Below are 13,523 nucleotides of genomic sequence, written 5' to 3'. Positions count from 1 at the left end.
GGGAGAAGAAATAATGTAACAAATTAATGTGCCGATTGGATGGAGATTGTAGAAAAGACTGTTCTAGATGTCCAGAAATCATACAGTGATACAATTCTGACCTCATAATTCATTAAATGTCACATTCTGTTTCATAGTTACAGATACTCCTAAGTCCGTGTATCAAGTTAATTGTGAAGGAAAGCAACATAAATGGCAGTACCAGATTTTAGTTATGTAGTGGAGTTAAATTGTTTTATATTTTGGGAATATCAAGCATGATCTGTCCAAGTTTCTTTCTGTTAAAAGGAATATATATATTGTGTTACCTGTTACAACTTTATGGACTAAGCATTTTTCTGTGTGTGTGACGTGTAGGTTGGAAGTGTTGACGTTAATCTGCGTAAGCTTAGTTTATGATTTCTTCTTAAATATTCCCCATCAAAGCTCGTTAATATCATTAATGTATCTGTGACATGAGCTTTGTGTTCTGCCTTTCTGTAAGTGCAGCTCTACCAAAATGGGCTTCATTACAATGAAGCTTCAAATATAGGTTCCTATGCTAAGCTAGAGTGTTTCACACCCTAAAAACTGTATTTTCTAATGATTTAATATGTGTGGAAATGCACTTTTTGCATCTTTAAGGTTTCCCCAAAATGTTTGAGTCACGAAAGTGAATTTTGCAGAGGCAATCAGCGTAATGCCAGGCAACTGTAATGAAAAGCATACATATAACTATCTGATACATTCAAAACAATTTCATTATTACCCTCCTGGTTCTCCCATTCTGTTGATGGCTTCAACTACGTGTTAGAATTCACCTTGCATATCTAAAAGATATTGTTGCAATGGTTCACCGGACATAAATATGAAACCTGTCACCAACCACATCACAGGGTTGGGTAAGATGCTTGTAATGAGTCTGCTGGATACACTTTTAATGTATGAATTCTGGAAGTTGTCAAATGTAATATGCGGACTGAGTTTTCACATTTCAGTGTTGTCATCAACTAAGCAGACTGTCAGGATACACTGAATAATGATGAATTGCAAATTATTGAGGCACGAAGCCGCTCCACATTATACTGGGTCATGGAAGTAAGCGCAAATCCAGTGTCGGGTTTAGGGCATAATGAAAATTTCAGGTTTCTTGGCAGGCTTGAGGTAGTTTTTAGTTTATTTCACTGACCTTTCACACATCTGGATACATGAAATGCTTATTGAGCAGAGCTGAAATGCTGGATCAATGTAGCACAAATTTAGACTCGCCTTTGGGTTAGATTTACGTACGAATAAATGATGGAGCAAACAATAGACTCAGCTTCCCGGATCCAAATGTGAGGTTTGATAGATCAAGTCAGATGGTACAGCAGGTGTGGGCAGACACGTTTTTCTCCTTTAGGGCTGTGAGTCTGTAAATGTTGAGACATTTTGTAATGCAGGGGGCTCTCAAAATGCAGCAGGGAGTGTACCATCCAGATAAGCTCCATCAGTATAGGATCCTACAGAAAGCAATCCCTGAATGCAATATAGTCCCTATAGTATGGCTTTTCTTTGCAGCCATTTCAGTGGTCCTGGTGGATCGCAGATCAGCAGATCTGTGAATTGGATCACAGAGAAAGGGTAAGGCTGCAACATTGCACCGTGTGTCCAAGCTAAGCCAGTTCCCAGTCAGGGAAGGACTGAAAATATATGGTGTTATGGGACAGCAGTTTTGCAGCAAGATCAGGTATTGAAGAAGCAGGACAGCAATCAGCTGAAAAAAGTATCACGTCTTCCCTCGTGTATTTCTGTCACGGCTGTATTATTGACTCTTCATTTTAATTCTGAGTGATTAAATCAGGCAGTGAATTGTGTGTTGATGCAGTTGGCTGCAGAAAGCAGAGTGAAAGAAGTGATAATTAGGTACATCTTATAAATAAATATCACTTCCAAGGAATACACATAGCCTTTGGGCACATTGCAGGGATGGATTCGTTATGCAAATCAGTCATCAGAGGCTCATATTATTGTACCCTGCTAGCCAGTTTCTCTCAGGCTAACTCTCTTCAGTCCAAATAATTTTACTTTTGAGTGAAAAATGAATAGCTTCCTGACTTGGGATAGTGGGGCCCTTCTTATATCTTTGCACCTGGGTGACATCTCAGTTTTCACTCATCATTTAGAAGACCAAAGGCATTTTAGGGTTATGTCTCTAATCAGGATTGCATAATAAACTTTGGGTTTGTGTTTGGTATTCAGTGTCTGAGGGACCAGCTCTGTCACAAACAAAACCCACATAAGTCACTTGCCTTCCATAACATCTCACTCATGTCTGATGTGTAGTGGAGAGGTGAATTAACATTAAGCATTAGAACACTAGAATTACTAACAGCTATATCTTCTACTTTCCTCTAAATATTCAAAGTCAATCTGCAGATAGTAGGGAGAAATGTTTTGGGTGCATCAAGAGAACTGGGAAATATGGCAGAATGATGGTGACATCCAGTACTGACAGAGTTTTAAAGGGGATTGTGCAGTTTGCCTGGAAAGACCATTTGCTTTGCAAAGTTCAGTGGTGTTTTAGGTTAAAGAGCATCGTGGCCATTAGAAGGTCATACAACTGCTGAAGTTGCTTAAATTATGGCATGGAGATTGGGTGTGCTGCTAGGACCTCTGTTCCCTAACTGTCTTATTTTGGGGACATGGGAGAAATCATACAACAGATGCTCAGTGGTGTACATCACAGGACTTCTTTGGCCTTTAGTATGTCTCTTAAATTAGAGTATCAGAGAAGTTCTATGATTAGTAATATTGCAATATCTTATCTTTTTAACCTAAGCATTGGATGTCAGGCCTGCATTTAGAACTGCAGGTAACACAACCAGCTCTTCTATTTGAATATACAGATACAAACTTAAAAGTAAGCCATCTATTTTTGAGCTTTATAGTTTTCTACTCCAGACACTGATGGCTCATTTCAATAGATTTGTTTTTCTGCCGTTTTGGTCTTGTTTTATTTTCTTTTTAATTTTCTCATTTGGCCACTTGACCTCTCCTTTTCTTGACTCAATATCCCTTCATGGCTCATTTTCCCTAGTAATGTTTGTGCAGAATGTTTACATAAAGTCAGTTCATCATTTCTTTAAGTGTACCTTGGAGAGTTCTTTCCATTGGAGACGATATTCTCCTTTAAGGAAAGATAACTCAAAGATTGCAACTGCAGCAACCCCAAGGGTTGATCAATCCTTTGCATCATTTTTCTCCTTGTGACCCAATCTCAGTTGTTTGCTTTTAGGTTTTATGTCTTTTTTTCTACAAGCACCACACAGACTATTTCTGTTGTGGTGGATAAAAGGAAGGCCGGAAATCTGAGTTGTTTTGAATCTCCTCTTACAAGCACTGTGTTGAACAGGGGAAGAGCTGATTCCAAGGGTCACTTATTACAAAAACCCAACAGAATGCTGTTTTCATCTTGTTTTGACAGTACAAGAGGGAGACTCTGAAGACGACAAAGTATGTGGAGCTTGTTATTGTGGCGGATAATCGTGAGGTAAGAGACTTAAAAGAATATGGGAAACACAGGTGGGAAGTGAGTAACTATTTTGGTTTCTATGGAATTACAAGGAATGAGCTTCCAATAAAAATACTGGGGCTTTCACATATCATGCTTCTATAGAGCTAAGCAATGGAAGGCCCTTGAAGGTAGGGCAACGCTGATAGTTCTTTGTACATCTCTCTTGCAATATTTCATAAGGAATGTGACACCCACAGGTAATTGGGATATCTGTTGGTAATTCAAGATGGGACAAATGAAAATTCACAGCCCATGAACTGGTTGTACCTTGACAGGGCTGTCACTGTTTGGAGGATGCTGTGTGATCCTGCATTTCCCTTTGAAGTAGTGCTTTACCATCACATTTCACAAAGCCTTCCTGACAGTTTGGAAACAGGGCTTCATTGTAAGGAGCCAGGACAGGCTGTGGAAATGTTCCAGTCAGTTGAATGGCAACCAAAGATGTGAAGTCTTGGATTGAATTATTTTGCTGCTTGCATTTGATTTTTGCTTGCAAATGTGATGGTCTCTCACTCTCCTTGAACACAGCTAGTTTGGGAATAACAATCGCTCTGCTGCCAAAGCAGTGTGCAGGAAAGCCTTTTCATTTTCACAAAACATCAGCCCCAGACAGACTGCATTATAAGACTTGGGGATTTTAAAGTCCTTATGTGAAAAGGCAAAATCCCATTCCATAGCCTGTGCGTGTTCTGAGGCACATCCTGGTTGCCCCATGAAATCCAACAGGAACATGCCAGTGGCCCTCGCCTCTGTAATCCCCAGACATCACTAATAGTAGAGTGGCTGCCATGGGAAAACACTACCTTGTTTGTGCTGCTAGAACATTGATCTTCTATGTTCCAAGTTTCAGAGGCAAGGCAAGGATGTGGAAAAAATTAAGCAGAGGCTGATAGAAATTGCAAACTATGTCGATAAGGTAAGAACATGAGAATGATTTCTCTTTTCTCAGAAATTATTGTACTTTCTGAAGGAAAAGTTCATCTCCAGCACTTGTTGGAAAATCTTTGTCTGTATTCACCCAGAGGGTGGTGATGTACTGGAACAGGTTGTCCAAGGAGGCTGTTGATGTGGCATTCAAGGCCAGGCTGGATGTGGCTCTGGGCAGCCTGGGCTGGTGGTTGGTGACCCTGCATACAGCAGGAGGATTGAAATAAGATGATCATTGTGAGCCTTTTCAACCCAGGCTATTCTAGGATTCAATGATTACTACAAATTAAGCTTCTAAAACTTATATTTATACCTTATATGAAAAGAAAAATAGCTTGAAGCTAAAATTCACAGGTAAGAGCAAGTCATATGCTTCCTTCCTACAGTGGTTGTTGTCCCCAGCCCGTGCTCCCCACGTGCTGGTAGTGAAATAATGACAGCAGAAGTGTAATTTAGACCAGAACTTAACGAGTTCTCAAGGATACTAACTCAAGGAGAAGCATTTGTGATTAAAAACAAGCTGCTAAAGACACCTCCGCCTCTTCCATAATTGTCTGGCTGGCTTATTACTGCAGGACAGGTGTTTATATGTTACCTGCTCAGAATTAATTTTGCATGCTATGATGTATTTCTGTTTCATGCTTAAATTATGCTCAGAAAATGGCAGCATTATCCAAATGGCTATAATGCATATAAACAAGACAATGATCTAGTATATGCTTTTTTCAGATTGTCAGCCAGATTCTGAGTTGATCGATTCCTGAGTCCTTCTCCACTTTATGCCTACCTTAAAACTGCTATCTGCTTCATCTCTAATGCTGCACCTGCTCCCCCCTTGTGGCAACTCCAGTATTTACTGCTCTGTTTCTGTTTTCTCTTTAGTTCTATAGGCCGCTAAACATTCGAGTAGCCCTGGTGGGAGTGGAGGTGTGGAACGACATGGATAAGTGCTCTATTTCTCAAGACCCTTTCACCAGCCTCCATGAGTTTCTGGACTGGAGAAAGCTAAAACTACTACCTCGTAAACCCCATGACAATGCACAGCTAATAAGGTAGAGTTTATACCATGAATAACGTTGTTTGGGATTTCAGCAGTTCTCCTTAGGTTTTCTAAACTATCAGGATGGCCACTTGTGCTCCCTCGGGGCTGCTTTTCCTCTCTGCTATCATGAAAGTGTTTTTCAGGGCTCTTCAGATGCTCCAGACAAATCTGCTTTCTCAGCTCTGCAATAACAATTACTTCTAGAGCTTTCCTGGATAGAACAGACATGGAAGTCTGGATACATAATAAGCCAATAAATATTTCAGGTGTGAATTTACAGTCAGTTTAAGGCAATCTCTGTGTAAACTGTTACTGAAGAAGGCAGTCCTGCCCTCCCCACTACAGCAGAGCTGAGGGGGATATTGTTGTCAAGATGGTATAGACATCTCAGGGTTGGGTTGAGTGGAGCTTTGGGCAACCTGGTCTGGTGGAAGTGTCCCTGACCATGGCAGGAGGGCTGTACTAGGTGATCCTAAAGGGCCCTTCCAACCCAAATCATTCCATTACTCTGTCATCTGAATCCTCTTCCTTAGTAGAATGACCTCACTAAAAATTCAGAATGCATTCATAGAATCATAGAATCATAGAATGGACTGCCCAGGGAGGTGGTGGAGTCACTGACCCTGGGGGTGTTCAAGGAATGATTTGAGGGACATGGTTTAGTGGGAGCTATTGGCAATAGGTGAACGGTTGGACTGGATGATCTTTTAGGTCTTTTCTAACCGTGGTGATTCTATGATTCTCAGAGAAGCACCTCAGTCTTGAATCTGTCTTGATCCAGGTATCATTTCAACCAGTGAACCATCCTCTCTGCTATAAGCAGACTTAGTAGTCAAAAGGAGCTGTCTTTACAAATTGTATCTGTATTCTGACATTATGCAAACTGCCACAAATCATTTGGTTACTCTCTATGTGTATTAATACTTGGCTTGCAAAAACTAAATTCTCTACTGTGTATTACAGCAAGTAGCATATAAACTTCCCACTGCATTAAAGAAACCCTTCCTTGAGTGAGTGGCAGTACTTTAATGTTTGCATTTCTATTCCCAACTACAATCAAGGGGGAAAAAGGAAGAAAATGGTCACATTATGGAACTGAATCCAAAGGATAGTGATCAAATGGATCTCATAGCAGGGATTCTGTCGCTGTCAGTTTAGCAAGTTGGCAAAGCTAATCTACGCATTTAATTGTTTGCAACCTGCAAATGCCTGGAGCTGACACATTTGAAATGGGATACATGAGGCTGGCAGAAACACAAGACTTAAAATAATAAGGGTGATATCTTGGCTCTGAGCGGTGATTCTGCAATTCTCCTTTTCCTTCTCCTCCCTCCTGCAGCGGGGTGTACTTCCAGGGGACAACCATTGGCATGGCTCCCATCATGAGCATGTGCACTGCAGAGCAGTCTGGAGGGGTCGTCATGGTAAGTGGCAAAAGCACAGTGCTGGAACCTGTCCCAGCTGCTGCAATGTGATCTCAAGTGTTGTAGAGCTGCATGCAGTACCAGAACGTCAGATCCTTTTAGTCACATTTTCAGTCTCAATAATATCCATATCAACAAGCAGCTTGAGTGTAAGTATTTTAACTCATAGTTTGCATAGTGGGAAACATAAAACTGAAATGTGGCATGAAAACATAGCATGACCTCCTTTCAAGAATCCTCTGCTTCTGGTCATCATCAAGTCAGCTGAAGAGGTGCTACGAAGGAAGAGAACCAGAGGATCTATTTGTTATGCACCGGAGTATACTAATGTTACAGGCAACAACAGTCTGTCCTGAATCTTTTATTATATTGATTTTATTCTGTATTTACAGAGCTCATTATGTAAGGTATTACTTTCCATCTTTGTAGCACGGTGTTTTTGTTACATTGCCAGATAAGTATAAACAATAGCAGTACTTATTCCACCTAAATCTCTCTTAAAGAGTATAACAGGTAGTGTTGTTAGATGCTGGATGTGACGAACAAACAAGCAGCCATCCTAGCCAGTATCTGCTAGTAGTTCTGGGATACTTTATGGGGAGAAAAAGAGTAAAAGAATGGTTTGAAATTTGAGCAGTGTTTTGTGCAAGGGAGGGGAAAGCAGTTTTGAATTAAGTAAACTTTTCAGTGTAAATACTTGAAATTAGATGTGTACTCGAAAGCTTGCAGGCCACTAATAGGCTCCGCTGGTAGCCTCAGTTCAGCTCTAGAGCTGAAAGCCAGAAAGTCCTGAAAGCCTCCAAGATATTCTCTAATATTGAGTTCAGGCTGGAAGTGCCTGAAGATCTTTGGTTTTTTTCTGTGTCTTAGTCTAGACTTCCCTCACATTAGTTGATTTAGTCATTGTCTCCTGCATCAGTGAGGAATGCACCATGCACTGTGTTTGCATGGTCTCAGACCTCCCAGATCTTTATAGCACCATGGGGCCAACCTGGAGCCCAAGACACCAAGCTCTTTGCCTCAGGATGATCCACACAGCAGAGTGGCCCTAGAGATACAGCCCGTCGAAGCCTCTGCATTTCTTCTTAGCTAACATCCAGGCTGAGTCTGGCCTGTATGCAGGGCTCCTTTGTGGTGTCTGAGAAAATCAGGCAAGACGCCATTCATGGAATATGATACATTGATGATCCAGACTGAGAGGATTTATGAGGTGAGCAGGAGAGATGAGGAGTAGGAAAGAATGGGGAAAGCAATGAAATCAGGTGGAGAAAGTTGCATCAAAATTGTAGAAAATATGAAGGCTTCAGTCTGTTGTTGGCTTTAGAAACCAAGTCTCCAGTCTGTGTTTGTTCCAGCTTTCTGTTGTGTATCTTGGGGTTAGGTATGAGAGGAGAAAGAGACAGAGAGGAGTCTCCAGATACACTTCCAACTCTTGGCAAAGGCACCTATGAGCCACCCAGCCCCATTTTCCCCATTCCTCCCTCTGGGTAACAGTCACTGCTTTGACTTTATCTGCACTTGGTCATACTCTTAACAAGGACTGTTTGTTCTTTTAACTTATAGCATAAACTTTAAAATACGCTGCAGTATTTTACAGCCAATCCCTTCCTCCTCACTCTGGAAACTAATGTTTAAACAAAAACAAAATAGGAAAAAAACCCAAACCCATTTCATTCCAGTAACCAAAAAAGAGGAATCAGTATTTCTTTCAAGTGTTCCCAGGGCTCTGACAGAGAAGAGACTGATTCATGTGTCCAGGAGAAACTCGGGGTCTGTGGGGAAATGGTAACCAGGCTGCAGCTTCAGTGGAACGAGTTGTTTCCCAGAGACTCCCACCCTGGTGAATAGAAATGTTTGAGGTGCAAATGAACCTGAGGCTTGCACAGCAAAGCTGGGGATGTTTGCCTTTTTCCAGCTAGTCGTCAATAAGGAGCCGAATCCAAACCGAGCAAATTCTCACCCTGAAACCCAGGCAGGCAGCTTCCAACCTTACCCTGCCCGATTAACAAAGGTTGCTTCAGGTGTGCACAGAAAGGTCTTGATACATACATACAGACAAAAAGCTCTAAGTCTGGAAGATGTGCAAATGAAATGGCTTTTAATGTGGGAGGCTGTGGTGTCATGAACAGCCTTGATAATTCGATAATACCCATCCCACTCCAAACATCCAAACTCAGAGGGTTCCCAGCTTTGAAAACAGTTCAGGAAGAGGCAATGGAGTAAGGGCATGAGAAACACAAAAGCTTTGGAATGTAAATTTGGGAAGGACGGACTATGGGTGGTCTGTCTGCCCTGACCCTTTTTGCAGTTACCCAGGTCTACCATAAGATCTAAATTCTGCTTAAATTCCGTACCCAATTTCTAGTGACCTTAGCAAGCAGTTAAGCTAAACAAGTGTGGAACAGAGGCAATGAATGGCTTAATTGAAATTAAAGCTGTTTTTTTTTGAAACCTATGCTCTTAAAATGGAGTGAACATGCACGGAAAGTACAGGGATTGGGGCGTGAAACTGTTCTAGCTGTAGGTGACAGTATTTTGGTATTGAGGTTTCAACTGAATCCCACTGGAATGGAGCAGAGTTCAGCTTGAAAGCAGCTGTGTTTTATGCAACGTCTTTTAATGTCTTAACAATGGTTGTGAAACTGCTTGGTAATGACTTTTACTACTCAAGTTCACTTTAAAAGAGCTTGGTGGGATAAGTCAGTCAGACTGCTATTCATTTCTCTAGTAGTTGCAATACTTAAGTGGTCTCAGTATCAAGTGGGGGACATGTTACTGTTTGTTTTGACAATCTCCATCTATGCTGTCTTCAAATAACCTCTGTTGCTGAGACATCACATTCCTTGTTTTAAAAACCCACTCCAGAAACTGATAAAATTGCATTCCAAGTGGATCTGAGCTAGTAATGAGAACCGCATGGGATGGAATAATTGTTTGCTTATTCAAGTCCCAAATTACATTTCAGATCATTTATTGCTGTAGTTTTGAAGCGGACCACGTGAGCTCTTAGTTTTATTTTTAATTGCCAGCGCTGGAGGTGCTCAGATGAGCAGGGTCCCTTTGCAATATGCAGAACTGAGCCTATAGCAGAAATTGGAGCTGATCTGTGTTGTCTGTGTGGTTGGTTCACAGCTCAGAGGGATTTCTAAGGCTGGACAACACAGCAATAATTTCAAGGCATCCATCCATTGCTTCGCCAGTAAATTATGTGGAATTATGTAATTGTTTTCTTATTCTCCAGTCCTGGATTGTTTTCCAGTTGTGTGAGAGGTTGTGTTCTTTTTAGGACACCAGATTCAATTGTGAACTGAATTCTCTAAGTATTTCATAAGTTACTGTAAGAACATCAATCTGTATGTGACCAGTCTTATCTTATCTAGATAAGACATCTTAAGCTGAAAGGAGAAGCTCTTAAGTCATGGAATCACAGAATGGCTTAGGCTGGAGGGGATCATCTTGTTCCAACCCCCTACCATGGGCAGGGCTGCCAACCACCAGGCCCTACCCCAAGTCATATATGAAGAGCTTCATTTGTATATGGTTGATGTCACAGACGCTTTTACCTTTCACTTCTTTTTAGTCTGAAGATTGGCTTAGATGATACCGAGAGTTATTTAAACTGAATATATTCATATATGCTTTTAGAGCAGGCAGCTGTACACAGTAATTCCATTTACTGACTGATAAATAGTGGATCATGCATTTATATTACATGTTTATGCCTTTGGGGAAAGATTTTATGAGAGTACAGTGGATATTTTTTTCCCTCAAGGAAAGTGATCGATGTGGAAATGTCTCTTACTTGTGGTTCAGCCACAATATCAGTCTGATCAGCAGCCTTTAATCAGACCGTGCAGGGAATTTCTCAGAAGTAGTTGTCCAAAAAATCCAGCATTTCAACAGGGATTAACGTTAATATTTCCATCTTGACACTTGCAGCATTTTGAATATTCATAGGTGTTAACTGGAGGGCATTGAAGATGTCATCTTGCTTTGTTCTTTAATTAAAAGCAAAAAAAAGCATTAAAACTGGTTTTAAGGATCCTCTGTCTTTCCTACAAGGCTTGAAAATTCTTCATGGACTTTCTGGCATTAAAGAAACAGTATGATGAAGATTGAACAGACCAAGGGAAATCTCTTTGCTTCCTTTGTAATTTACCTCCTGACAGGATGGATCTTCTTGTTTTTCCTTCATCACACTCATCCTCTCCTATAAACGATTGCCCTTTCCCGTGCTCCAAATCTAAGTTACTATTTTCTGCCACTGCCGTGTCTGAGCTGGGGGATGTAAAGCCCTCACTAAAGAGATGGCCCACATGTTCAATGCTGCCCGATGGCCTTTGTATATCTGATGTGCTGAGAAAGTTGGGTGGCTGGGATGGGTAGGATGCTCTGAAAGCCCCAGTCCGCTTCTGATATACATGAATGGATATTAAATTCAGTGCATTTAAAAATAGCATTACCACAGCTTGTAAGCTCATAGAGCATTATGAGGAGTAGGCAACAGGACCTTGGAATGGGACTGTGTATTTTGAGATGCTTTCATACCTTGACCGCTCTTTTTTCTTGTTATTTGTTTAAGGATCATTCAGAAAACCCTCTTGGTGCAGCAGTCACCCTGGCTCATGAGCTGGGCCACAACTTTGGGATGAATCACGATACGTTGGAGAGGGGCTGCAACTGCAAAGCATCTACTGACAAAGGGGGTTGCATCATGAATCCTTCTACGGGGTAAGTGTGAGGGTGTGTTGTTGCACTTCAAATTAGAAACAGTTTGGGTTTGTGTCTCAGGTACTTCTAAAGGAAAGATGAAAAACTTCAAGACCTGTCAAATCTCTTTGCAGTTATCCCCCTCAAGCTGAAACAATTATGCTTGTTATCGGTGCAAGACATGTACCCTTGTACTTGTCTATTTCCATGTTACCAGTGTGAGAGAAAAAATGATATAAGCAGCTGGTTAAGCTTTCCTTGAAAACCAAACTGCATTGCAAGTGATGAATCGGAATTTCAGCCTCTCTCTTCTTGCCAGCAGATTATCGGAGTCGTAATAGGAAATGAACGATGTCTCAAGGCCAAGACTAAGATGACTGTTGTAGGAAATAAAGCAGTGCAGGAAATATATTATTATTATTAGACTGTCTGTAAAGTCTCTGTGTTGTGCTGAGAAGGCTTTTAGTTTTTGCACGAACTTTGGCGTTTGACCCTTCGTTGATATGCAGTGGTATTAATGTATGAGCAGATATGTTGACAGTGAAGTCTGGTGTTTTGGTAGATGTGAAAAGCACAGGCACCTTAACCAGGTAACTTAATTACAGCTTGCTCCTCTGCACTTTAAAATACGACTTGAAAGTGAGCAATATAACTAATGAGTTCTCTGTGTCCACGTTCGGACAAGAACCAATAACATTAAGCTGAAGTAACAAAGATGAGGTTTACCAAAGCTTTCTGCTGGGCTGGATAGCCCTCAGAAATGTCAGTTTGTGACTGGAAGCTGGTAAGAACCACTCAAGCAAATATCTGTCAGCAGCATCTGGTAGGTACAGTTAGATTTGCCATGGGGTGAGTGGATGGTCTAGATTGATCTTCTGATGTGTCTTCCAATTCCAGCACTCTCTGCGTGTGCTTAAACTTTATATATACATTGCTTAGAAAACCTCTTCTGTGATTTTTTTGATCAGCTCAGCTTGCTTTGATACTGCATGTTTCTGGGACAGGAGGAGAGCAATATGGGAGAGGGCAGGGAGTGTTGGGTAGGATTGCTCCCTGCTGGTCAGCCAAACAACAGCTTTGGCACTTCTTCAAAGGCAAGCTGTCACTCTCCTTCAAGGCAGAAAAAGGGATTCTGGCCAGAGGCCAAACACAGCAAGTTAAGAGGCAAACAATGAAAAGAGAGTTGTGTGCTTAGAGGAGAATGAGAGTGGTTTGGGAGAGAAAAATAGCTTGGTTCTCCTGAAACAATAGGTAGTAAATATCCCCATGGAATTGCATTCTGCAGCAAGTCAGGGCTATTAAACACACTGTGAAAACAAACTGAAGGTGGCTCTGAAGTGAGGTGATGTGATGTGATGGTGGGCTCTAAGCTTCAGAAAGAGGCATGCAAGATTTTGTCATTTCAGCTGAGCATCCAGCTGCTCTGCTTTTGGGAATGAATACTGGATGCAATCAGGACAGAAGTTTCTAGATGTTTTCTGAATTCAGCTTGTGGACATATCTTTAACACGGGGTTCCTCCAAGCAACTCAGCTCACTTTATCCCAGGGTTTCAGCAGCACCCTGGTGGGTTACCAGCTGTGCTACCTTAGCAGTGCCATACTCAATACCAGCACTTCATAGGTATGGCAGCTCTGGGAGGTGAACCATGAGGGGCACCAAAGCTTTGTTGCTCTCTTTGGATTTTCACCACGCTTTTCTGCAATTTATGCCCAAGGAAGAGTTGTGACATTCAGAGAAAAGAGTAGACTGGTGTGTTTGCAGTGATTATTGAATTATAAATGGATATTTTAACATTGGGTTTGTAGCCTTAGGCTTTACCTTCATGCTGCGCTGTCGATATGTAATAAGTATTCCAGGAGAATACTTTATGCCTTAAGCCAAAC

General features: G+C 41.4%; 1 protein-coding gene across 2 annotated transcripts in view; it reads left to right on the top strand.

The window, feature by feature from the left end:
- The window catches only part of ADAM12 (ADAM metallopeptidase domain 12), a 151,050-nt gene that overhangs the window by 95,448 nt on the left and 42,079 nt on the right, over positions 1-13,523 (top strand). For both annotated transcript variants that reach the window (XM_015867592.2, XM_015867594.2), the window contains 5 exons: positions 3,446-3,511; positions 4,380-4,451; positions 5,345-5,514; positions 6,844-6,928; positions 11,511-11,659. In XM_015867592.2, the coding sequence (XP_015723078.1) occupies positions 3,446-3,511; positions 4,380-4,451; positions 5,345-5,514; positions 6,844-6,928; positions 11,511-11,659 (542 nt within the window). The remainder of the gene's footprint in view (positions 1-3,445; positions 3,512-4,379; positions 4,452-5,344; positions 5,515-6,843; positions 6,929-11,510; positions 11,660-13,523) is intronic.

Source organism: Coturnix japonica, chromosome 6 (genome assembly GCF_001577835.2).
Source record: "Coturnix japonica isolate 7356 chromosome 6, Coturnix japonica 2.1, whole genome shotgun sequence".
Classification (NCBI taxonomy): domain Eukaryota; kingdom Metazoa; phylum Chordata; class Aves; order Galliformes; family Phasianidae; genus Coturnix; species Coturnix japonica.
The sequence above is the reverse complement of the archived record's forward strand: the minus strand, read 5'-3'. Positions and strand labels throughout refer to the sequence as shown.